The sequence below is a fragment of the Oncorhynchus mykiss genome, chromosome 1, assembly GCF_013265735.2.
Source record: "Oncorhynchus mykiss isolate Arlee chromosome 1, USDA_OmykA_1.1, whole genome shotgun sequence".
NCBI classification, from domain to species: domain Eukaryota; kingdom Metazoa; phylum Chordata; class Actinopteri; order Salmoniformes; family Salmonidae; genus Oncorhynchus; species Oncorhynchus mykiss.
Genome location: NC_048565.1, coordinates 13,248,689 through 13,274,655, shown reverse-complemented (window position 1 = coordinate 13,274,655; position 25,967 = coordinate 13,248,689). Strand labels below are relative to the sequence as shown.

Genomic DNA, 25,967 nt, shown 5'->3' with positions numbered 1-25,967 from the left:
TACATTTTGAATTTTAAGACCCCTTAAAGTATCACTACATGAAAAATATCTGAAAGATTTAAGAAAGATCAGGAAACATTTGTTTTTATTTTGAACATTATTTTTTGCCACCAAACAGTCTCTATATACTTCCATTCTTGTGAGTCTTGTGAGTCCTAGTCCTTGAGCAAAACAACCGACATGTACTTGTTGTGAGAGTCTCACCCACAGAGGGGTCATATTAGCGTGTAGCCCAAACTGTTCGGACGCTACAGACATAAATTGGCAGATCGAATTCAGAGGAGTCCCAACAAGCTTGTGGGGGTCGTATAGCAAAACACCATCGTGTTCGTGAGTCTCATCTTTCCAGAGGGGATTGAGATACATCCAATGCAAAAAACAGATATCTCTAGTTTAAACTGTTGGATTTGTATGGAGATTTTTGTATTATGCTAATTAGATTTCAGCGGGGGGCGCGGACATCGACCTTAGGGATTTGAAATAAAGAAATAGATTCATAAACTCTTTCCGCCTTGCTTTCATTGTGTGTATTTCTGCCTTGCCCACATGATGTCGCCATTTAATAATTCAAACGAGTGTACATCTTGGCAACGCCCAACCAAAGATGTTTATAGCTCAACCAAGATAGACCACAATCTGTCGTTTCTATTGGGAACCAACGAGTCATAGTGGGCAAAACAAGCAAGAAGGGGGGGCAGAGTCAAGTACGAGCCTATTGGCGTGTTCTAGCATGTATTTGCATAATTCTGTTAGGGAACGCCTACTCTGAAGTGCGTGTGTGCAAAAACTCAATTATCATTTGTACTCCTTTAAACAACTCGGTTTTAATAAACTTTTACAAAGGGTAAAGCCTACAAAATTTAGTCAACTCTGTTCATAATCTAGTTTTGGGAATAGAAAATCAGATCAGCTTTGAAAAAGATCTGAAGTGGAAAGATCTGATATGGTTGGTCAAAATACCATTTAGTGCCTGTAAGACCCACATAGATACATGTATATTTACAATGAGGCCTATTTCTATAGCTTGTAAAGTGGTAACTAAGCCAGGATTATGATACTGACACAGAGTCGATGGGAGAGGGAACCACTGAGAAAAGTGAAACCACATCCTCATCTCCTTCTCCTGCAACCACTCCCACTTAGAAAAGAAGTGTCCTCCTTGATAAACGGTAGAAGGAAAAGGGGTTTCAGAGCAACGACAAACACCAATGTAAGTAGACTATATTTATCTCTATTTTTCCATAGTCCCGCAACCAGCCATTGTTTACAGACAGACTGTTTAATATAATCTATATTGATGTCATTAAAAACAATTATGGATGAGTAGCCTTTCTCATCCATAATTCTTTGCAGAGTTGAGATGGGATCTGGTTTCAGCGGCTGCGTTCGGCAACAAAGTCCAAATAAGACCAAAGACGGTGAGGCAATACCTTTCAGCAACCCTTCATCCACTGTTCGGAACTCAAACACAGCGTTTGCTCTGGGCCTTTACCGTACACTGAGTGAAAACCATGCAGATGGAAACATATTTTTCTCCCCTCTTAGCATTAGTTCAGCTCTGGCCATGGTCTATCTGGGGGCCAAAGGAGATACCGCCGAACAGATGGCAAAGGTAGCCCTACACCCCCCCCCCCCCCCCCCCCCCCCCCCCCCCCCCCCCCCCCACACACACACACACACACACACACACACACACCAGCAACCAATTTTGTTCTATGTGTATATAATAATTTACCAGCCCTGTCTGTCTTTGCCACAGCACTCAACCTGGTAAGTGTGTGTAAGAGATACTACTCACTCATTCTACTATTCCTAGACCCTGTGTCTCGACACTGCCACTGATGTCCACTCTGAATTTCAAAAACTCGGCTCAAAAATCAACAAACCCTCAGCTTCATACCAATTGAAACTGGTCAACTGCCTGTGTGGAGAAGAGACTTTCAACTTCTTCCCAGTGAGTTAGACCAGCTACTTCCCAAATATCTAGCAGCAGGCAGTAACCCTACTGAATATCACTGCCTTGTTTGCAAATGTTGCCATTCCTCTTTCCCCTAACTTGAGAATTATGTAAATATAGGAAATAAATTCATGACCATTGGAAATATTCTACTCTAGACTGTTTGGTAAAACGCTCAGCTGCTTTAGTTTAGAGTGACTCTTTAGGCTTCCTCTAGGAGTTCATTGAAGCCACACAGAAGTTCTACCATGCAGAGCTGAAGGCTATGGACTTCATAAGGGCTGCAGAGGAGTCCAGAGCACAAATCAACAGCTGGGTGGAAAAGAAAACAGACAGTAAGATGACTGGTGTAAATCAGGAGTGTAAAATCTAACTATTATAAGTTAATGTAAGGATGTGTCTGCTCCAACTTCAGTAGTTGGATCCGTTAATTATTTGTGTTCTTTATCTACAGGTAAAATTAAAGTGATGTTGAAACCTGGCACTCTAAGCAGCATGACCAGGTTGGTTCTTGTGAATGCAGTCTACTTTAAAGCACAATGGATAAGTGAGTTCCATGAAGCTGATACCATGGAACACACCTTTCAAGTCAATGAGGTGAGAGAACTACAGTGTCTGAAAATCCTCCATTTGAGTCATAAAAACATACTTCTGAAATCAGTGTGGAAAATCCACTGTCTGCAACAATTGCATAATTGCAACCAGCCCCACCAATTGTTCAAGCCATAAAACTTGTGGAAATACAGTCCTTAAACATGGTTCTTGATTACGTGTGTGTGTGTGTTTGTTCTCCACTCTTCCACCCTCTGTGTCTTGGCAGAATCTATGGTCATTTGTACTGTAATTATTGATGTATGACCCTGCCTCCTTTGTGTGGTTTCAGAATGAGAAAAGACAGGTGCAGATGATGGTTCAAGTCAAGAAGTTACCATACAACGACATACCCCAGTTCAAACTCCAAATCCTGGAGCTTCCATATAAAGGGGAGGAGCTGAGCATGTTCTTCCTTCTGCCTGCAGATTCCAATTACCCTGACCAGTTACTGGAGGTAGGTGTAGCCAAAACCACTATTGACCCAGCCTTTAACTCTGTCATGACTGTCCATGAGAATCTAAATAGGTCAGATCAGGTATGCAATGAATAACTTCAATCAGAGGGAGGAAAGAGGTAGTGGTGATTAACAACTCACGTCCTGTCGTAAATCAAGGGGAGAAGATTGATAAGAGAATTATGTTCTCAAGGTACATAACCCAATTTAATTATTATATTACTCTGTCTGCAAACCAGAATTTGTAAGATCCTGGTCGAATGAAACAGACGGAGGCCCAGCTAAATAGTCAAAAAGGTTTATTCACGGGAACGTTCTGGCGAGCACAATACAAAGACCTTCATTTTATACTGACTTCTCACGCCCATACATTCACAACACACACACACACAAACAGACGCACACACATACACACAAACAGACGCACACAATGTCCTGCTACACACACACTGTCTGTCTCACTACCCAGCCGACAGAGATAGTGACCTTGTCCTGCTACACTGTCTGTCTCACTACCCAGGCGACAGAGATAGTGACCTTGTCCTGCTACACTGTCTGTCTCACTACCCAGCCGACAGAGATAGTGACCTTGTCCTGCTACACTGTCTGTCTCACTACCCAGGCGACAGAGATAGTGACCTTGTCCTGTCTGTCTCACTACCCAGCCGACAGAGATAGTGACCTTGTCCTGTCTGTCTCACTACCCAGCCGACAGAGATAGTGACCTTGTCCTGTCTGTCTCACTACCCAGCCGACAGAGATAGTGACCTTGTCCTGTCTGTCTCACTTCCCAGCCGACAGAGATAGTGACCCTGTCCTGCTACACACACTGTCTGTCTCACTTCCCAGCCGACAGAGATAGTAACCTTGTCCTTGAGACGTACTCCCCGTTCTCACCCAAATCTCTAGTCAGGTCGGCACCAAGCTCAGACAGTCTGTGTTTTAAAATACCATAAAGACATATTGTTTTACCCTAATTCTGACTAGGACTACACATTTATTGATTATGATTTCATACATTCTAATCAATTCCATACAATTATATGTTTCAGGGCGGAATATTCTAATCATTCAATTAACATATAATTCTCAACTAACAAAGATTCAGGTCTCCCTCTCCAATATTCACCAAGGCATGTCCTTTGTTTCAAGAGACCTTTCCTGACGAAACTCTAACACGTTCAAAAGCAAATACTGGAACAATATTTCTAACATAGAACGTGGGGAATGGTCAGAGGCGATCTACAGAACACTAATGTAATTTTGTTTGTTATTTTGTGATGTCATTAAAAATGTTATGAAGGAAATACTGTAACTTGGAAAGTATACTCACTACATGTACGAAGTTTCCATACTATGCGTTGTGCATGTAATATGAAAAATGATGAAAGTGTTTCTGTTAAGAGAGGAATGTGATTTGAGAAACTATAAGAGATAATTATTTTACATAAAACTTTATACAAGTGACAAGTCACGCCCCCAGAGTGAGGTCAGAGAGTGTGTCAGCCTGACGGAACCGCCCATTTCAAACAAACTGTATAAATGATGAGTCAAGAAATTAACATACTAGACCAGAAAAGCATAAAGCTGCAGCTGCACATTTAAAGTGGTTTGAACTGTGAATCTCAACATGAGGTAGAGACGATAAAGTCACCTCCCGGACAATCTCTGGTATGGCTGATTAGCTGTCCTAAGTAAAGTATCTTCGAAAGCAAATTTAAGTAGGACCATTCTAATACTCTGCTCAAACAATCGTATTACGCTACTCTCATGACCCCACTGGGAACCATCTACACGTCTGCCTAGCCTATCTTCAAAGAAGCATCTTCAAATGGAAGAAAAATTAACTATGTAGTTCTGTTCAGGACTACACGACAAGTCACCAGATACCAGACAACTACAGAGGAGAACAAAGGTAGAAGACTTGTTGGAACTCTTTTGAACAATCAGAGCCTTACAAGTGTGCCGCGAAAAGGCCCAACTCCCTTTCCAAGAGAGAGAGATCCGGCGAACCAAGGCATTTCATGTAAATGCATTCATGATTTCTTACTCAAAGAAGGCGGCAGTTCGTGTGCAAAGTATATGGTTACTGTAAGTGAGAGTAGTTTCTGAAAGTACCAATGTTAAGTGTCTCTGTCCCGCTCTCTCCCTCCCTCTCCATCTCTTTTGTAACAAGCAGCCACGTTGTTGTCATTCCGCTAGGGACCTGTTTTTTAACATATTAACTGTGTATGTTTATCCTGTGTTACCATTTAATTAGCTAGTAAATAAATATACCAATTTGTGTAGTACTGAAGTAAGGTTCAGGTTTTTGCAGATGCAAGGAGGTTACGACTGTTCAGAATGACGATATGATACGAGGTTATGATTAATAAGTTGACTGTTTATAGATGTGATAGGTAAAGACCCTTTAGAGTTTAATTGGGGAGATGGTAACTCTTTAAAGAACCGCTCTCATGGTGCCCCAGATCCTAATGAGTTACTCGTTACATGATTAATTTAATTAGGTAACAATTAAACATATTTCAGTAATTTAGATAAATAACAGTCTTCAGATTAATGTTAAAGTCAAGTCACGACAGCTCAGAGGACTATTAGTCTTGTGTTGCGTGGAAGACCATGGTTCAATACTCTGTGGATCATACATCCACAACTTTTCCAGTATGAAGCACAGGATGTTGGTGGCACCTTAATTGGGGAGGACGGGGTCGTGATAATGGCTGGAGCGGAATCAGTGGAATGGTATCAAATACATCAAACATGGTTTGATGCCTTTTCATTTGCTCCGTTCCAGCCATTATTATGAGCCGTCCTCCTCTCAACAGCCTCCACTCATATGTAGATATAGTGAAAACCTCTGCTGTCATTTAATTGCTTGGAAAGTAATATGTCACAAAGCAAATTTCTCCACAAACTGACTACAAAAACATATCTCTTCTTACCTTTTAAATGCGTTAACATACTGTAGGTAAGACTGGCAGCAAGGTTCATATACCGCCAATATAGAGTTGTGCTGTTTTACATCCAGTGGAGGGGTGGACCCCTCATAATAGTGGCTGGAACGGAGCGAATGGAATCAAACACATTGAAACCATGTGTTTGATGTTGTTGATACTTTTCCACGTATACCGATCCAGCCATTACCACATGGCCGTCCTCCCCAATCAAGGTGCCAACAACCTCCTGTGGTTACATCATCCCCTGTTTGTCATTCTCCACTGTCTGACACAGCTTGAGAGAGAGCTGACACCGGAGAGGATCCACAAGTGGACCAAACGGCAGAAAATGGGCACGAGGACCAAAGTCCAGGTTTCAATCCCCAAGTTTAAACTGCAGGAGGACTATCAGCTGAACACACCCCTGGCCTCGCTGGGCATGGTGGATGTGTTCGACCAGGGCAGAGCAGACCTATCTGGGATGAGTGCAGCGATGGAAGAGGAAGTCTACCTATCCACTGTAGCCCACAAGGCCTTCGTAGACGTGAATGAGAGAGGCACAGAGGCAGGCGCGTCCACAGGGGCAGAGGGCAAAATGTACGGTTTCAGTAACATGCATTACTTCACGGCAGACCACCCCTTTATTTTCTTCATTAGACACAACCAGACCCAATCCATTCTGTTTCTGGGCAGGTTCTCTTCACCTGAGGAGGGTGACAGGGAGGGAAGATTTCTGTAGGAAGGTAAAATAATGTTTTGAAAAACATGTTATGTAATGCAAGAGAGCCCTTCACAGTTTAGTTGATTATTGTTGATCTTGTGTACCGAGTTTGGATTTGACCTTTACTACGTGGATAGTGCTGTTATGTATTGTTATGTAATATAGCTCTCACGTGCTTATAGTTTGTGATATTTAATGTATTGAAAATCATCAATGATATAATAAAGTGAAAGTTTCTCTATGTAGATTGTCTACACGTGAAAATATTAGGAAATAGAATGTAGTAGTCTGTATTGGCACATTGCAGGCAAATATTCCCTTGTGTAACTAGCCTATCACAGAGACCTTCATTGTGCAGCTATTGCGTAACAAATGTACGAATATCCCAGACTGAATTCTTGCCCCAGTAAAAGTCCGTCTGAACAGGCTGAGACAGCTGGGTCACACAAAACTACAAATGTAAGTACCATTTTAGGAAACCTTTTCCTCATTGGTTTGGCCGGAGAGGCAAGGAATGTGTTTACATTTGTGAAAGCTAGAAGTTGTTGAACTCTGCTCTATATCACTGCAGTCCTCCATGGATTTATGTTCTCTTACAGAATAATACTTGTTTATTCTAGAGAAAAGTTTACGGTTTTGTCCGCTGACCACATGTGATCTTCTAATACATGCCGTAAGAGTAAAGACTTATACTCAGGGTTTCTACTGCCTCTGTACGCATTACCAGAGAGTTCAGTGAGGGTTTCCACCATGTTGGAGGCGTTAGTCTGTCTGGTGGGACAGTGGATCGATACCAAGGGGGTCCTCCTGTTCCTCTTGGTTCTGTTGGTGACCAAGTACATCCATGATCTGCCGCCTAAGAACTACCCACCAGGCCCCTTCCCCCTGCCTTTTGTTGGGAATATGCTGAATATCAGCATCAAGGACCACATAGGCTCCTTTAAAAAGGTAAGGACACGTGAGAGATAAGGTCGTGTGTAACTGCTCAAATTATACACTCTTAGAAAAAAAATGTCACAAAAGGGTTCTTCGCTTGTCCATCATAGGAACACCTTTTTTGGTTCCAGGTGGAACCCTTTGAACCCTTTTTTGGTTCCAGGTGGAACACCTTTTTTGGTTCCAGGTGGAACACCTTTTTTGGTTCCAGGTGGAACACCTTTTTTGGTTCCAGCTAGAAGTATTTTGCTTTCCATGTACAACCTTCTGGGGAAAGGGTTGTACATGGAACCCAAAAAGGTTCTACCTGGATGCAAAAAGGGTTCTTTAAAGAGTTAACCTATGGGGACAGCCGAAGAACCCTTTTAGGTTCTAGATAGCACATTTTTCCCCCCACATCTCCATAGGCTTTTCCACAAGAACAAAATATGCTATACTCAGTGACCAATTGGATCTAGTCATTCTGTAATCATCCGTTGTTTTTGTAGATAACCTATCTAATAAATTATGATGTAATTAGTGTGCTTAGTGTGACATGCTCACTAAAGTGTGTTTTCTATAGTTTGTAGAGACCTACGGGGATGTGACTACACTAGACCTGGGTGGAGGGAACCGCTGTGTGCTCCTCTCAGGTCTCCGAGGCTTTAAGGAAGCCTTTGTGGATCAGGCCGATGCCTTCACCGATCGGCCATCTTACCCCCTGAACGACAGGATAAGCAGAGGCTTGGGTAGGCTAATATGGTAGCTTAATGCAGGGGTTCCCAAACTCCTGGGTCCCCCCCGGGTACACAAACCAAAATGTGCACCCAGGAGGGGCCCCAGGGCCGTGTTTGGGAAACCTTGGTTTAATTAATTGAAATAAGTTTGACCAGTATGACATTGTGCCACCAGTAAGAGTAATAACACCAATGAGACATTTTTGGTACATTTTCTAGAATGGAGGTCACAATCCTTTAAAAAACATTTACTAAAGGGATATGATTAATCATTTTGCTCACAATGTTATTTCTCTTTATTTAAATTGACACCAAGTGAGGCTTTGGATTTAGACACCACATGATCAATGGAATCCTCACATTTATGACATAATTTTCTTTAATATAGACCCCTCCCCCAATAACAGTTTGCCACTTGAGATGATGCTCAAGATCCTTGTATATCTTTGTAATCAGTGATTTTCAAGGCGGTAACAACAATGACATAACACTGAAGGAAACACATTCTGCTAGTGTTTTAATAGTCTTCTTTGTTTTTATTGATCTGTACAATATCTTTCATTGTCACGCCCTAACGTTAGTTATGTTTTATGTATTATTTTGGTCAGGTCAGGGTGTGACGAGGGTGGGTATGTGTGTTTTTGTCCTGTCTAGGGTTTTTGTATATCTATGGGTTTTTTGTATGTCTAGGTAATGTAGGTTTATGGTGGCCTGAATTGGTTCCCAATCAGTTCCCAATCGTTGTCTCTGATTGAGGATCCTATTTAGGTTGCCATTTTGGTTTTGTGGGTTATTGTCTATGTGTAGTTGCATGTCAGCACTCGTTCTATATAGCGTCACGGTCGTTTTTGTTAGTTTAGTGTTCTTTCATTATTAAAAGAAGAATGTATTCATATCACGCTGCGCCTTGGTCTCCTCTATACGACAAACGTGACATGAATACTTTTTTTTCACTGTCTAGCATTCAAAATAATATCTCTAAATCCCCAAAGCATTTCACAACACTTCTAAATATCACCAGTGGGACAAGTAAATGTTTTATTTGACCTTTATTTAACTAGGCAAGTCAGTTAAGAACAAATTCTTATTTTCAATAACAGCCTAGGAACAGTGGGTTAACTGCCTGTTCAGGGGCAGAACGACAGATTTGTACCTTGTTGGCTCGGGGATATGAACTTGAAACTTTTTGGTTACTAGTCCAACACTCTAACCACCAGGCTACCCTGCCACCCCTACACTCTAACCACTAGGCTACCCTGCCACTCCTACACTCTAACCACTAGGCTACCCTGCCGCCCCTACACTCTAACCACTAGGCTACCCTGCCGCCCCTACACTCTAACCACTAGGCTACCCTGCCGCCCCTACACTCTAACCACTAGGCTACCCTGCCGCCCCTACACTCTAACCACTAGGCTACCCTGCCGCCCCTACACTCTAACCACTAGGCTACCCTGCCGCCCCTAAACTCTAACCACTAGGCTACCCTGCCGCCCCTACACTCTAACCACTAGGCTACCCTGCCTCCTCTACACTCTAACCACTAGGCTACCCTGCCGCCCCTACACTCTAACCACTAGGCTACCCTGCCGCCCCTACACTCTAACCACTAGGCTACCCTGCCGCCCCTACACTCTAACCACTAGGCTACCCTGCCGCCCCTACACTCTAACCACTAGGCTACCCTGCCGCCCCTACACTCTAACCACTAGGCTACCCTGCCGCCCCTACACTCTAACCACTAGGCTACCCTGCCGCCCCTACACTCTAACCACTAGGCTACCCTGCCACCCCTACACTCTAACCACTAGGCTACCCTGCCGCCCCTACACTCTAACCACTAGGCTACCCTGCCGCCCCTACACTCTAACCACTAGGCTACCCTGCCGCCCCTACACTCTAACCACTAGGCTACCCTGCCGCACCTACACTCTAACCACTAGGCTACCCTGCCGCCCCTACACTCTAACCACTAGGCTACCGTGCCGCCCCTACACTCTAACCACTAGGCTACCCTGCCGCCCCAATTAGCTAGCCCCCATTTTCTACAATAGATAAAAATATATGTTTTTCAGTATAAAGGACTTACATTGGTTTGCACATTAAATAACAGTTAAATAAAACAGCAGTAGATTTATTATTTGTCACGTTTTTGTGTTTTTACAAAATGGTGCCAAAGTTATCGGAAAGCCACAATACCACCACAATTCAAGAATGACCCATCAGGCAGAACCACACAATCATATTGGGTCTTATTTAGTTATATTTCATCTTAGTAATTCTGTCATTGTCTCTATGTCTTGACCGGATGATGGTTATCTAGGCCTGATCTCCTCTAACGGTCACATGTGGCGGCAGCAGAGGCGGTTTGCCGTGTCCACGCTCAAATACTTTGGAGTGGGGAAGAAGACTCTGGAGACCTCCATCCTCCAGGAAAGCCAGTTCCTGTGTGATGTCTACTTGGCAGAGAGAGGTGAAGTCAGCGTGTATGCTACACTTTTATGGTGCCCAAACCAGGGAATGAACCACCGTCTCAGTTGTTTAACTGGCACTCTTATCCAGAATGGCCAGTTGTTGTATGGTTAATTGCTATCTGGCGTTCAAACCCAAAACGTTGCTATTGTGAAGTCCAGATGTTTCTTAGCTTTAATTTCCAACAGTCTCTGATCAAGGTATCCTCTCTCTACTTTTAAATGAATGCTATGAACAAGCATCTTGAGATGTAGTTATTTGCATATTTCCATTGGGGAACGCCTACTCTGTGAAGTGTGCATGTGCAATAACTCAATTCACCCTTGCACTAGTTCTAAACAATGCTTTTTTTGTTGTTGTTGTTGTTTTTTTGCAAAGGGTCAAATCTACAAAACTGAGTCCAATCTGGTCATAACAGATTTTAGTTTTTGGAACAAAAAACTGTATTGAGATCAAATGTTTCATAATGTTGGCCACAATCCATCTGGGTCCATGATCTCCCACTGATGGCCACTGGGCTTCCTCTCATCACCGTATTTGTTTTTGTTTGGAACCGTCAACCAGCTGCTTCACACTTATACATCCGGTGAAATATCTGGCTCATTGTTCCATCTGTGTCTAAACTGTCTGAGTAAGACATCTTCATTTATCCACCATCTTTGACCCAACCTCTGAACTGTTTCAGGCCTGCCCTTTAACCCTGAAGACATCACCAACAATGCAGTGGCCAACATCGTTTGCACCCTGGTGTTTGGTTGTAGGTTTGAATACAACGACCACCACTTCCAACACATGCTGAAATGCTCTGAGGACATTTTACAGCTGCCTGCTACCTTCTGTGGACGGGTATGGTTACAACGACACAGACGTGTCTGCTATTCTCTGTTGGGTGATCAGTGTATCTCTTTGGCAAAGTGAATTATAGTGCACAGCATCTGCAAGGACACACATTGTCCTCAGGAAATCTACCATCTCAGGCTAATTTCATGTTCTTTCGACAGATGTATAATCAGTTTCCCACATTGCTGCACTATTTACCTGGGAGGCACCAATCAGCCTTTATCAACCTTGGTACCATAAAGCAGTTTATCAAGGAGGAAGTAGAGAAACACAAAGAGGACAGGAACCCGTCCAACCCCAGAGACTACATAGACTGTTACCTGGAAGAGATAGAGAAGGTAATACCACAGCCTGACCTTTTCAGCTCTATTCTATCTTTAACAGTTACTCCCTGTGATCTACTCTCATTTCTTTAGAATTACGATAGCCGTGTTAATATAGTTTGTCATATTTTGGGCAAATTTTGTCAAGACAATTGTACATTTGTGGTTTAATATGACTTTGTCAGCAAACTCCCCACAGCCTGACAATGCATGATGATTTGCCCTCAACTTAACATCACCTGATGACCATTCCCCCTACAGAATCAGGATGGGGCGGCTGGCTTCACTGAGGAGAACCTGCTGCACTGCGTGGTGGATCTGTTTGGTGCCGGGACAGAAACAACGTCCAACACCCTTCTCTGGGCAATGCTGTACATGGCCAAGTACCCCGACATTCAAAGTGTGACACTGGCAGGAACACATCTATTAGTATTAAAAAAAAATGGTTTCAAATGGCTGGTTTCCCAGATACAATAGAACATTTTCATTGAGCATGTTTTTTAATCCAGAACTAGGCTTCATCTGTGTTCAGGAAATAGGCGCTAAGCGTAAACAGGCCCTAACAGTACTCTGTTATAATAGCCTAGTGTTTACCAGGAAAATTACTTGTTTTATGGCTTTGTTAATCCATTATATTGCATGCGCTATGCAGCCATCTGCCCTAGCCAATCACTAACTTCCTCATTCTGACTCCGTCCGTAGAGAAGGTGCAAGCGGAGATCGATGAGGTCATAGGTTCGGCACGCCAGCCCTCAATGGATGACCGAGCCGACATGCCATATACCTACGCTGTGATCCACGAGATCCAGAGGTTTGGGAACATCGTCCCCTTCACGCCTCCCAGAGTGGCCAATAAGGACACCACCGTGGCGGGCTATCTAGTGCCCAAGGTGGGTGTAGGGTTGATGGATATGTTGTGATTCTACTGCTGGAGTACATGATCAACTGAATGTTTGAGTTGATGCGTGCTGGTTCAATAGTGCATGTTGACTTCACACTGAAGGTTTTACTGGCAATGATGTTTGACAAATTGACTCTTCTGTTTTGCACAGGGAATGATGGTGCTTCCAATGTTAAAACCAATCCTACAGGACAGAGATGAGTATGCAACCCCTAACCAGTTCAATCCTGGACATTTCCTGGATAAAAATGGAAAATTTGTCAAAAAAGACAATTTTATCCCATTTTCTATAGGTAATGTATTATGAACATGCGTTTAAAGGGGAATGGAAACACTAGGATTGGAACTGTACATCGCCATATTATATTATTTTGGAATTCCCAAAAATAGCTGAATTTACAGAGTAGCTCCAAGTCTGAGAATTAGTTTATTACAGAGAATGAAATAATGTAAGGTTAATATCCATAGTGGTTAGGTGCTCAATATATTGCAATGAAACAGCAGGGAGCAGGTCTCGAATCCTCGACCTTTTAGCCCGAGGTCCGGCGCGCTATCGACACGCAAAACCATGCTCGTGCGGCAGGGTCGATTTCCGTGCTTATAAACCCAGGGTCGTTACAATATATAATCAGTATCTTATAACGATGTGTTTCACCAGCGCCTTTTGGCGCGATGGTAAGACATTTACCATCGACGACCGGAGTTCTAATCGCAGACAGTGTCATGATTTATGAAATCTCATTCTAACCAATAACGGGGCGTGCTCATAGATACATTGTGATTTAGTTTCGGTATCAGACTAACTTCAATGATTTTGTTTGCTTACCATACAGGGTGGCAGTTTATCGCCAGTTCACCCTATGGGCACAAGGGAGAATTAGACGAGGTGTACGGCGTGTGTCGTTTCTTCCCTAAGGCGCGCATACCCAGAAGCAAAGGCATTTACATAGAGTTTGAATAAAACCAGTTAATTTAGTAAATCTATCCTTTTTTTCAAGACATAGTGCCTGCGCATTTTGTAAAAAATAGTATTGGTTAGCTTGTCCACTATAACGACAGGTTCAAGCATAACCAGAAACTTGCTTATAAAATAAAATAACTCTCAACGCGCACTAATCCCGTGTCCCTGTCGCTAGAGCAGTGACTTCAACTAGCTGTTGCTCCCATCTATTGGAAAGGAATGGTAACTACACTGGGCAGCTAGTAACAGTATAGCTTGCACCACACCGTTTGTACCACACTGAACGCACTGCAACTGCCTCTGCAACACAATGGTGCAAGGCAAACGCAGCGTTTCATTGGAAATCAATGTAATTCTGGTGTGCCGAAATGCAAAAAACGCTGTCGGTGTGTTCGAAGCCTCAACACCACAGACAATTTGATGATTCCTGCCAGTGACGCACTGGCGTCAGTCGTTACTATGGCAATTTAAAATGGCGCTGACCATAGCTCAAATAAACCTTGTCAATGATCAAAATACTAAATGTAGAGATGTGTTTATGTTAAATGCACATGTTTAGTATTAGTGGATTGAATACATCTCTTTGCTTAGATGTACTTTCTGTTTCCATTACCCTTTAAAATGTAAAATGTTACTGTTAATTCATAACAGAAACCCTTAATTTGTCTCCCAAACGTGTATCACAAAGCTATCTTCCTTCAATCCTCCCTACCAGAGAAATGGTTGTTCAAAATCAAATGTGCTACTGCAGGGTCTTTAAACAGGATTCGGGTTCGGGTTTTCATTTTCCATAGATTCTGCCAAGACACGGAGGGTGGAAGAGTGGAGAACAAACACACACACACACACACACACACACACACACACACACACACAATCCATCCTCATGTTAAAGGTATCTGTGTGTGTGCTCTACTCTCGCTCAGGTAAGAGGATGTGTCCAGGGGAGCAGCTGGCCAGGATGGAGCTGTTTCTGTTCTTCACCTTTCTGCTCCAGAGGTTCACCTTCACACCTCCACAGGGCTGGGAGCTGGGCCTGGAGGGCCAGGTGGGCATCACCAGTGGACCAAAGCCCTTCAAAATCTGTGCCTTGCCTCGATGAGACGCCTTGGGTGAATCTCTATTGTATTTTGTTGATTCCTTGTGTTCTGTCTCCTTGCCTCCTTCTCAAAATACATTGGAGGAATGTGCCTTGAGAAGGAGACGAGGAGGGAGAATTTAAGGAATCAAGAAAATACGATTGATATGAATTCCTTGTGCTTTGTGTAGGACTAGGCCCTGCATGAACTGGTTGATGAAGATAAATAGCATTGTTTGTCAAGCCTGTCTAAAATATTTTGTACTCTAACTGAAGAAATATATGGTAGTAGAGGTGGAGAGAATTCCAGCATCCATCTGGTGCATCATGATGTTTATATTGTAAGAGTGGTGTATTAGAATTGCATTCAAATTCTTTCCTCATTTTTTTTTTACTGGAAATTATATTTCTGGAAGACATTGTATACAAAATGTGTTTACTTTACTTATTTACTTCCCTGAAAAACATAACATAGCATTTTTTTTTATAGCTTGAACATACTCTGCTCCTGTAAGGTGGCAGGTAAATTCAAAATACTACCTTGACGATATATAATCAGAGTTCAGAATATAGTTCAAAGGTCAGTCAAGGCAAGTCCTTTTTATCTATACTTACCTTAATCATACTAATTTAATATCTTCTGCAAAACAAGACATGGGCTGACTAATGATCATTTTAACCGTCTATGTAAATAACTGTCTCATGACCGTTCAAAACAGGGTGTATGATTATTATGAGCTTATGGATGATGAGTGAAACATCTCATGTAATTATGTTAACTGTTACTGTGGCGTGAAGAAACCATGCCATCTCAATGGATCCGTGCCCTCTCATTGGTGCGGGGTGGCACAGATGTCATGGGGAACGGGTGACAGGGTGATGCCAAAGTTGTCGTCCCATCACGGGCTTCACTCTGGGCGGCATGGAGAACAAAAACCTCTGTATGAAGGTGAAGAAGAGGAATAGCTCCATCCTGGTCAAGCTCTCTCCCAGACGCATTAGTTTACCTGGAGGAGAGACAGGATGGTAGATTTAAGCAATAAGGCTCCTCTGACGTTTGTGGTATATGGCCAATATACCACTGCTAAGGGCTGGTGTTACGCACCGCGGAGTGCCTGGACACAGACCTTTGCCATGGTATATTGGCCATATACCACAACCCTCCGAGGAGCCTTATTACTATTATAAACTGGTTACCAACATAATTAGAGCAGTAAAAATAAATGTTTTGTCATACCTGTGGTATACGGTCTGATATAACATGTCTGTCAGCCAATCAGCGTTCAGGGCTTGAACCACACAGTTTTTAATCAGTATTAGCTAATTACTGTACTTCATTGTGTGAACATAATGCTATAGACTTCTTATGCAGTTTGTGAACTATATCCCTTTATTCTTCATCGTATACTGACAAAATATTTTTTAAATAAATTTGTGTTACATGATTTACACTTCGAACACACCGACAGCGTCATTGTCACACCCTGATCTGTTTCACCTGTCTTTGTGATTGTCTCCACCCACCTCCAGGTGTCACCTGTTTTCCCCATTAGTCCCTGGGTACTTATTCCTGTGTCCTGTTTGTCTGTTGCCAGTTCTTCTTGTCAAATCAATCAGTGTGGTTTTCTGTGCTCCTGGTTTTTTCCTTATTTCTGTTTTTGCTAGTCCTCCCAGTTTTGACCCTTGACTCTGAATCAGCCTGCCTGACCATACTGCCTGCTCTGACCTCGAGCCTGCCTGCCACTCTGTACCTCCTGGACGACCTAGTTTATGATCTTTTGCCTGTCCACGACCATTCTCTTGCCTGCCCCTTGGATTATAATAAATATCAAGAGACTCGAACCGTCTGCCTCCCATGTCTGCATCTGGGTCTCGCTCTGTGCCCTTATAAGTCATCGCATTTTGGTACATCAGAATTACATTCATTTCCAATTAAATGCTGAGTTTGCCTTGCAGCATTGCGTTGCAGAGGCAGTTGCAGTGCGTTAGGTGTGGTGCATAACTCTTTGAACACGCTGCTCAAAATAGGATGCAGCATCATCTGGATATGAATGTAACAAAAGTTCAACATTCACCTTCTGCTCCCTCCTCTATGCATACAGTTTGACACATATGTTCAATAAATCCACTGTATGCACCACACCGAATGCACTGCAACTGCCTCTGCAACGCAATGCTGCAAGGCAAATGCAGTCTTTCAGAATGTAATTCTGGTGTACCGAAATGCAACGACGCTGTTGGTGTGATTGACGTATAAGTTGGATTTATCAAACTTATGAGTCAAACTGTATGTGTAGACGGCTTGACAGAAATGGTAACAGAAGGTGAATGTTGAACTTTTGTTGCATACATATCCAGATGATGCTGCATCCTATCAATGAGGAAATGGCACGAATAAGATACCGGGGAGATGGCACGTGGGTACCTGCTTCTATAAACCAATGAGTAGATGGGAGGGGCAGGACTTGCAGCGCGATCTGCGTCAGAAATAGAAATCAAATCATCAAGGAACCCACCAGGTACAACCCTAAATCTGTAAACAAGGGCACCCTCATAGACGTTATCCTGACCAACTGGCCCTCTAAATACACCTCCGCTGTCTTCAATCAGGATCTCAGCGATCACTGCCTCATTGCCTGTATCCGCTACGGGCCAGCAGTCAAACGACCACCCCTCATCACTGTCAAACGCTCACTAAAACACTTCTGCGAGCAGGCCTTTCTAATCGGCCTGGCCCGGGTATCCTGGAAGGATATTGACCTCATCCCGTCAGTTGAGGATGCCTGGTCATTCTTTAAAAGTAACTTCCTCACCATCTTAGATAAGCATGCTCGTTTCAAAAAATGCAGAACTAAGAATAGATATAGCACTCGGTTCACTCCAGACCTGACTGCCCTCGACCAGCGCAAAAACATCCTGTGGCGGACTGCAATAGCATCGAATAGTCCCTGCGATATGCAACTGTTCAGGGAAGTCAGGAACCAATACACGCAGTCAGTCAGGAAAGCAAAGGCCAACTTTTTCAAGCAGAAATGTGCATCCTGTAACACTAATTCCCTCAAAATGTGGGATACTCTAAAGTCCATGGAGAATAAGAGCACCTCCTCTCAGCTGCCCACTACACTGGGGATAGAAAACATTGTCACCACCGATAAATCTACGATTAAGGATCATTTCTATAATCATTTTTCTATGGCTGGCCATGCTTTCCACCTGGCTACCCCTACCCCAGCAAACATCTCTGCACACCCTGCAGCAACTTGCCCAAGTCCCCCCCCCCCACCCCCCCCCCCCCCTGCTTCTCCTTCACCCAAATCCAGACAGCTGAAGTTCTGAAAGAGCTGCAAAATCTGGATCTGCTGGGCTCGACAATCTGGACCCTCTCTTCCTAAAATTATCCGCCGAAATTGTTGCAACCCCTATTAGTAGCCTATTCAACCACTCTTTCGTTTTGTCTGAGATCCCCAAAGATTGGAAAGCTGCCACAGTCGTCCCCCTCTTCAATGGGGGAGACACTCTAGACCCAAACTGTTATAGACCTATATCTATCCTGCACTGCCTTTCTAAAATCTTCGAAAGCCAAGTTAACAAACAGATCACCGACCATTTCAAATCCTACTGTACCTTCTCCACTATGCAATCTGGTTTCTGAGCTGGTCATGGGTGCACCTCAGTCACGCTCAAGGTCCTAAACGATATCATAACCGCCATCGATAAAAGATAGTACTGTGCAGCCGTCTTCATCGAACTGGCCAAGGCTTTCGACTCTGTCAATCACAGCATTCTTATCGGCAGACTCAAAAGCCTTGGTTTCTCAAATGACTGCCTCGCCTGGTTCACCAACTACTTCTCAGATAGAGTTCAGTGTGTCAAATTGGTGGGCCTGTTGTCCGGACCTCTGGCAGTCTCTATGGGGATGCCACAGGGATCATTTCTTGGGCCGACTCTTTCCTCTGTATACATCAATGATGTCGCCCTTGATGCTGGTGATTCTTTGATCCACCTCTACGCAGACGACACCATTCTGTTTCTATCTGGACCTTCTTTGGACACTGTGTTAACAAACCTTCAAACGAGCATCAATGCCATTCAACACTCCTTCCGTGACCTCCAACTGCTTTTAAATGCAAGTAAAACTAAATGCATGCTCTTCAACCGATTGTTGCCCGCACCCGCCCGCCCGACTAGCATCATTACTCTGGACGGTTCTGACCTAGAATATATGGACAACTACAAATACCTCGGTGTCTGGTTAGACTGTAAACTCTCCATCCAGACTCACATTAACTTCTTAGGCCTGAGATCCCGTTAACGGGATCGATATGACAACAGCCATTATCTCCAATTCAAAATTAACCATCTCCAATTCAAAATTAAATCTAGAATCGGCTTCCTATTTCGCAAAGAAACATAGCCTCCTTCACTCATGCTGCCAAACATACCCTTGTAAAACTGACTATCCTACCGATTCTTGACTTCGGCGATGTCATTTACAAAATAGCCTCCAACACTCTACTCAGCAAACTGGATGTAGTCTATCACAGTGCCATCCGTTTTGTCACCAAAGCCCCATATACTACCCACCACTGCGACCTGTATGCTCTCATTGGCTGGCCCTCAATACATATTTGTCGCCAAACCCACTGGCTCCAGCTCATCTATAAGTCTCAGCTCACTGGTCAACATAGCAACACTCACCCGTAGCACGCGCTCCAGCAGGTATGTTTCACTGGTCATCCCCAAAGCCAACACTTGCTTTGGCCGCCTTTCCTTCCAGTTTTCTGCTGCCAATGACTGGAACGAACTGCAAAAATCACTGAATCTGGAGTCTTATATCTCCCTCTCTAACTTTAAGCATCAGCTGTCAGAGCAGCTTACTGACCACTGTACCAGTACACAGCCAATCTGTAAATAGCACACCCAACTACCTCATCCCCATATTGTTATTTATCCTCTTGCTCTTTTGCACCCCAGTATCTCTACTTGCACATCATTATCTGCACATCTATCACTCCAGTGTTTATGCTGAATTGTATTTTTTCCGCCTCTATGGCCTATTTATTGCCTAACCTCCCTACTCTTCTACATTCGCGTACACTGTACATAGATTTTTCTATTGTGTTATTGACTGTACATTTGTTTATGTGTAACTCTGTGTTGTTTTTGTTGCACTGCTTTGCTTTATCTTGGCCAGGTCGCAGTTGTAAATGAGAACTTGTTCTCGACTGGCCTACCTGGTTAAATAAAGGTGAAGTAAAAACAATCATTTGAATATGGACACTAGAAAGGCCAATCAATTTTTTTCTTCTTTTTTCTTGGACTTTGCCCTTTGATCTTGGAGAACTCACTCTGTTCTTAAACAATTTTCGGGGTGTTTCATTTAGAATGTTTTTTTTTGGGGGGGGGGGGGGGGGGGGGGATTTCGAATTTGGGAAATAGGTCTAGATGTGAAATGGCTGTCCTGTACGTGACTGAGTCCCTTTAAAAGGTATGTATGTAACTACTCCGTTGCACAATGCAGCAGTAGCGTACAGTGAGTGACTCAACTAGATGCCATTATTAAACATAGAAGAAGTAGCGGGTCGTCACCAGTTACCATAGCCACAAAGTTATAAACCTCGCTCATTTCTACAATTTATCTTCTTAAAATGTGATCTTAAACCTAGCCCCAATCGTAACCCACTGATAATCTTATGCCTAACCTTAAATTAAGACCAAAAAGGAATAACAAAAATATGTCTACGATATAACCATATACTCGACTTTGTGGCTGTGGTAACTAGTGGACACCCGAAGTAATGTGACGACACGATAACATCCGGTGAGTGACCTGGACTGGTCCGTCCTCCAACATCAAATTCATCATCTAACAGTGGGTCATACCAGGTCAAGAGCATAAACGTCATGGTTTTCGAGGAGAAAATGATCCTGAACGGGGAACCTGAAGATGTAAGACGTGAACTCACCATGTTGTATTCAATATCTCGTTAAATAATGAACGGGCTCATTTGTTAAAGGCCAAACTTGAGAGAGCCAAAGTGGCTAGCAGATTCGTTAGCATACTCGCTAGCTAGTTAGCCAATAATCTGCTAGGTTGCTTTCGATCAACCAGTGGCAATAAATAGTACGCGCTAGCTAGCTTAGTATATTGCCCAGTGTGTAACATCGGTGTAATGTTTCGAGTGGTTTAAAATGTGTTTTTCTTTCAGGAGGAGGAGGAAGAGGAGGAGGAAGATATGGTGGTATGAATCGATTTTGTTTGATGCAGCATAATCTGCCCACCTTGCATTTGTTCTAAAACCCACATCATATGTTCTAACATAGCTAACTGGAGGGAATTAATAGCCTGGTCCCAGATCTGTTTGAGCTATAGTCAAGTCTATGGTCGTTTGTTATGCCAGACATGTTGGCTATAGCACAAACAGATCTGAGACCAGGCAGGGGAATAGATGGTTTGTGTACTTATTGACCTTGGTTTATCTGTTCCAGGACCCCCTTGAGGTGGTGCGGGACAAGTGTGCGCAGGCAGAGCACTGCGTCCACGCCAGGGCGAAACTGGAGGACTGTGAATCCAGGGTCGGCTCCAAGTCCGAAACCAGAGAGGACTGCACCGAGGAGCTTTTCGACTTCCTCCATGCGCGGGACCACTGTGTATGTGAGATCTACCCATACACTTTCACCAACAGTGAAGAAGGGGGTGCAAGGGAATACATACAAGCAGGCATGAGAGTGCATGTGACTTCATTGATAATGCCTGCAGGTCTTGGTAGAGCCTACTCAAATCAAATGTTATGTCATATGCTTCGTAAACAACAGGTGTAGACTAACAGTGAAATGCTTACTTACGGGCCTTTCCCAACAATGCAGAGAAAGAATTGTAGAAAAAACACAAGGAATAAATACACAATGAGTAACGATAACCTGGCTATATACACAGGCTACCAGTACCGAGTTTATGTGCAGGGGTACGAGCTAATTGAGGTAGATATGCACAGTTGAAGTCGGAAGTTTACATACACCTTAGCCAATTACATTTAAAATCATTTTTTTCACAATTCCTGACATATAATCCTAGTAAAAAATCCCTGTCTTAGGTCAGTTAGGATCACCACTTTATTAAGAATGTGAAATGTCAGAATAGTGATTTATTTCAGGTTTTATTTATTTTCATCACATTCCCAGTGGGTCAAAAGTTTACATACACTCAATTAGTATTTGGTAGCATTGCCTTTAAATTGTTGAACTTGGGTCAAACGGTTCGGGTAGCCTTCCACAAGCTTCCCACAATAAGTTGGGTGAATTTTGGCCCATTCCTCCTGACAGAGCTGGTGTAAATTGAGTCAGACTTGTAGGCCTCCTTGCTTGCACACACTTTTTCAGTTCTGCCCACAAATATTCTATAGGATTGAGGTCAGGGCTTTGTGATGGCCACTCCAGTACCTTGACTTTGTCCTTAAGCAATTGTTCCAAAACTTTGGAAGTATACTTGGTCATTGTCCATTTGGAAGACCCATTTGCAACCAAGATTTAACTTCCTGACTGATGTCTTGAGATGCTGCATCAATATATCCACATAATTTTCCTACCTCATGAAGCCATCTATTTTGTGAAGTGTACCAGTCCCTCCTGCAGCAAAGCACCCCCACAACATGATGCTGCTACCCCTGTGCGTCATGGTTCAGATGGTGTTCTTCAGTTTGTAAGCCTCCCCCTTTTTCCTCCAAACATAACGATGGTCATTATGGCCAAACAGTTCTATTTTTGTTTCATCAAACCAGAGGGCATTTCTCCAAAAAGTACGATCTTTGTCCCCATGTGAAGTTGTAAACTGTAGTCTGGCGTTTTTATGGCGGTTTTGGAGCAGTGGCTTCTTCCTTGCTGAGCGGCCTTTCAGGTTATGTCGATATAGGACTGTTCTTTACTGTGGATATAGATACTTTTGTACCCGTTTCATCCAACATCTTCACAAGGTCCTTTGCTGTTGTTCTGGGATTAAGATGCACTTTCACGCCAAAGTACGTTCATCTGTAGGAGACAGAACGCGTCTCCTTCCTGAGCGGTATGACGGCCCATGGTGGTATGATTGTCCCATGGTGTTTATACTTGCGTACTATTGTTTGTACAGATGAACGTGGTACCTTCAGGCGTTTGGAAATTGCTCCCAAGGATGAACCAGACTTGTGGAGGTCTACAAATATTTTTCTGATTTTCTTGGTTGATTTCTTTTGATTTTCCCATGATGTCAAGCAAAGAGGCACTGACTTTGAAGGTAGGTCTAGAAATACATCCACAGGTACACCTCCAATTGACTCGAATTATGTCAATTAGCCTATCAGAAGCTTCTAAAGCCATGACATAATTTTCTGAAATTTTCCAAGCTGTTTAAAGGCACAGTCAACTTAGTGTATGTGAACTTCTGACCCACTGGAATTGTGATACAGTGAATTATAAGTGAAATAATCTGTCTGTAAACAATTGTTGGAAAAATGACTTGTCCTAACCGACTTGCCAAAACTATTGTTTGTTAACAAGAAATTTGGGGAGTGGTTGAAAAACTAGTTTCAATGACTCCAGCCTAAGTGAATGTAAACTTCTTACTTCAACTGTACATATAGGTAGGGGTAAAGTGACTAGGAAACAGGATAGATAATAGGTAGCAGCAGCAGCGTATGTGATGAGTCAAGAGTTACTGCAAAAGAGGGTCAATGCAGATAGTCTGGGTAGCTATATGGTTAACTATTTAGTAGTCTTATGGCTTGAGGGTAGAAGCTGTTCAGGGTCCTGTTGGTTCCACACTTGGTGCATCGGTACCGCTTGCCGTGCAGTAGCAGAGGGAACAGTCTAAAGTATTGTTTTATTTATTTATAGGGGACAATGCACATTAATCAACATCAATATTACAATAATTACGGAAGTTCTCGACCCTCTCCACTATAGCCCGTCGATGTGGATGGGGGCGTGCTTGGCCATCCATTTCCTGTGGTCCATGATCAGCTACTTTGTCTTGCGGATGTTGAGGGAGAGGCTGTTGTCCTGGCAACACAACTGCCTGGTCACTGACCTACTCCCTGTAGACTGTCTCATCGTCGTTGGTGATCAGTTCTATCACTGTAGTGTCTTCAGCAAACTTAATGACAGTGTTGGAGTCGTGCCTGGCCGTGCAGTCATGAGTGAACAGGGAGTACAGGAGGGGACTGAGCACGCACCCCTGAGGGGACCCCGTGTTGAGAATCCCGTGTTGTCGTTACCTACCCTTACCCCCATGGGGCGGCCCGTCAGGATGTCCAGGATCCATTTGCAGAGGGAGGTGTTTAGTCCCAGGGTCCTTAGCTTATTGATGAGCTATGAGGGCACTATGATGTTGAACGCTGAGCTGTAGTCAATGAATAGCATTCTCACATAGGTGTTCCTTTTGTTCAGGTGGGAGAGGGTAGTGTGGACTGCAATAGAGATTGCATCATCTGTGGATCTGTTGGTGCGGTATGTGAATTGGAGTGGGTCCAGGGTGTCTGGGATGATGGTGTTGATGTGAGCCATGACCAGCCTTTCAATACATTACATGGCTACAGATGTGAGTGCTACGGGGCGAAAGTCATTTAGACAGGCTACCTTGGCGTTCTTGTGCTCAGGGACTATGGTGGTCTGCTTGAAACACATAGATATTACAGACTGGTACTGTATGTAGGCTGGAGGTAGATCTCTCTGTCTGCCAATAATGAACATGACACTGAGGCTGGCTGTCAGACTGACAGGAGAGTGATATCAGTGGGTTCATCTCAATAGTATATAGTGGTTTCCTCTCCTTGTCTCCTCTCCTTCATCTGTACTGTTCTGAAAACAGTTGACAGAACTGTGGTTGAAACCATACTGGGTGTTTGCATTCACCTGTCCAGTTCCTTCACGTCAGTGCAGATGATGGAGAGAAAGCGACTTAAGACTATTGAGATGCGTAGTAGTATACTCCCTCCCTATATCTCTAGGGAAAATAATAGCCTAGTATTACTGTCAGCATTGGGCTAATCATCCAGGTGTACCACCACAACTGATGCATGGGTAAATTAGATGACTCAACATTTTAACTTCTACAAGCAAGATTATATCCAGGAGTCAGTGGATTTACTCTATCGCATGCTCCTCCTTCATTAAGTTCCTCATGATTGGAGATGTTATAATTTGAGAACAGTAGTTGAATAGCAGGATGGAGGAGAACGCTGTGGAGAAACAGGGACATATGAGTGGACCGAACCTCATTTGGTGATAAGTCTGGATGCTTTCTATCGTCAGACAGGAGGAATGAATAGAAAATACTCCCAACTTTGGATGGGATGACTAGCTACTTTAGGAGGCAAGTGTCACTCACTTTGCATACATTTGTACAAGACCGTTTGCAATAACTTGTCCTTTAATTTCTGTCCTACAGGTGGCTCACAAAGTCTTCCATTCTGTCAAGTAAAGTCCCTCCAGCTCCCTGCACTACTGGCAGAAGTTCCTTGTCAGATATAGACAACTACCATTTAACTTAAGTGACAAGTACCTGGTTTTAAAGGATTCCTCTGAGTCTAAGTTGTAACCTCATACACACTGTATTTGTTCATGTGAATAAATTATAAATTAAGTGTTGAATCAGTGTTTGTTTTCTGTGGTTGGATTTAATATATTGGATGATGTGTCTAATCTTGTCTATCAGCTGGCGGTATAGCTATTGAGACGGAATGATGCATCAATTTGACAAGTGCAGCATACATTAATTTGGTCTAAACTGGATAATTGCAAAGCATTACAATTGTTTTATGTTTAGCTTAAATGCAATTTCACATAATGAAAACCTTGTACCTTGTACTCATACTATATGGCACAAGAGTAGCCTAATGTGCCATGAAATATGTATCACAGGTTCCCCATCCGAATGTCTGTGCCTCTACTGATCGCTACATAGCTACTTCATTGCAGAGAAGACTGTGGCGTTTGGCCAGAGCAATGAGACTGGGTAGCCAGGCAATCATCCGAAGGCAAACTGGATAGGATCTATGAACTGGACCATCAACTGCGTCCTCTACCGTACACAGGCAAAACCAGGC

The 25,967-nt window shown here is 43.3% G+C and overlaps 4 protein-coding genes across 6 annotated transcripts in view; 3 read left to right on the top strand and 1 right to left on the bottom strand.

The window, feature by feature from the left end:
• Window positions 1-14,745, bottom strand: part of LOC110538561 (SUN domain-containing protein 2) — a 35,542-nt gene extending 20,797 nt beyond the window's left edge. Inside the window, exon 1 of the mRNA XM_036945729.1 lies at window positions 13,677-14,745. The gene's annotated coding sequence lies outside the window, so the exon portion shown is untranslated. The remainder of the gene's footprint in view (window positions 1-13,676) is intronic.
• Window positions 1,074-7,109, top strand: LOC110538774 (leukocyte elastase inhibitor-like). 3 transcript variants are annotated; one of them, XM_021625843.2, is made up of 8 exons: window positions 1,074-1,210; window positions 1,354-1,612; window positions 1,817-1,954; window positions 2,175-2,292; window positions 2,412-2,554; window positions 2,841-3,005; window positions 6,237-6,684; window positions 6,994-7,109. In XM_021625843.2, the coding sequence occupies exons 2-7, from the start codon at window positions 1,361-1,363 to the stop codon at window positions 6,678-6,680; spliced, it is 1,260 nt and encodes a 419-aa protein (XP_021481518.2). In that variant the 5' UTR covers window positions 1,074-1,210; window positions 1,354-1,360; the 3' UTR covers window positions 6,681-6,684; window positions 6,994-7,109. The 3 variants fall into 3 exon arrangements, with proteins under 3 accessions (XP_021481518.2, XP_021481451.2, XP_021481701.2); XM_021626026.2 differs by lacking the exon at window positions 6,994-7,109 and having other exon boundaries at window positions 1,172-1,210; window positions 1,354-1,418; window positions 1,546-1,612; window positions 6,237-6,907; XM_021625776.2 differs by lacking the exon at window positions 6,994-7,109 and having other exon boundaries at window positions 6,237-6,907.
• LOC110538684 (cytochrome P450 2J2) lies at window positions 7,390-16,334 on the top strand. The gene is made up of 9 exons (XM_036945747.1): window positions 7,390-7,610; window positions 8,161-8,326; window positions 10,638-10,787; window positions 11,472-11,632; window positions 11,788-11,964; window positions 12,211-12,349; window positions 12,652-12,839; window positions 13,002-13,143; window positions 14,738-16,334. The coding sequence occupies exons 1-9, from the start codon at window positions 7,413-7,415 to the stop codon at window positions 14,911-14,913; spliced, it is 1,497 nt and encodes a 498-aa protein (XP_036801642.1). The 5' UTR covers window positions 7,390-7,412; the 3' UTR covers window positions 14,914-16,334.
• A 4,329-nt stretch (window positions 16,335-20,663) lies between these two features.
• On the top strand, window positions 20,664-25,512 carry LOC110538487 (cytochrome b-c1 complex subunit 6, mitochondrial). The gene is made up of 4 exons (XM_021625378.2): window positions 20,664-20,838; window positions 21,099-21,131; window positions 21,379-21,540; window positions 25,310-25,512. Exons 1-4 carry the CDS (start codon window positions 20,794-20,796, stop codon window positions 25,340-25,342), a joined length of 273 nt encoding a protein of 90 aa, XP_021481053.2. The 5' UTR covers window positions 20,664-20,793; the 3' UTR covers window positions 25,343-25,512.
• Window positions 25,513-25,967: the final 455 nt, after the last annotated feature.

Bases quoted from the DNA above. Each gene is read 5' to 3' on its own strand.
- LOC110538774 (XM_021625843.2), top strand. From the start codon at position 1,361: ATGGGATCTGGTTTCAGCGGCTGCGTTCGGCAACAAAGTCCAAATAAG. The intron at 2,293-2,411 runs GTAAGATGACTG...CTTTATCTACAG, and splicing joins GGTGGAAAAGAAAACAGACA to GTAAAATTAAAGTGATGTTG. The intron at 2,555-2,840 runs GTGAGAGAACTA...GTGTGGTTTCAG, and splicing joins ACACCTTTCAAGTCAATGAG to AATGAGAAAAGACAGGTGCA.
- LOC110538684 (XM_036945747.1), top strand. From the start codon at position 7,413: ATGTTGGAGGCGTTAGTCTGTCTGGTGGGACAGTGGATCGATACCAAG. The intron at 8,327-10,637 runs GTAGGCTAATAT...ATGGTTATCTAG, and splicing joins CAGGATAAGCAGAGGCTTGG to GCCTGATCTCCTCTAACGGT. The intron at 12,350-12,651 runs GTGTGACACTGG...CTCCGTCCGTAG, and splicing joins CAAGTACCCCGACATTCAAA to AGAAGGTGCAAGCGGAGATC.
- LOC110538487 (XM_021625378.2), top strand. From the start codon at position 20,794: ATGGTTTTCGAGGAGAAAATGATCCTGAACGGGGAACCTGAAGAT. The intron at 20,839-21,098 runs GTAAGACGTGAA...TTTTTCTTTCAG, and splicing joins TGAACGGGGAACCTGAAGAT to GAGGAGGAGGAAGAGGAGGA. The intron at 21,541-25,309 runs GTATGTGAGATC...TCTGTCCTACAG, and splicing joins TCCATGCGCGGGACCACTGT to GTGGCTCACAAAGTCTTCCA.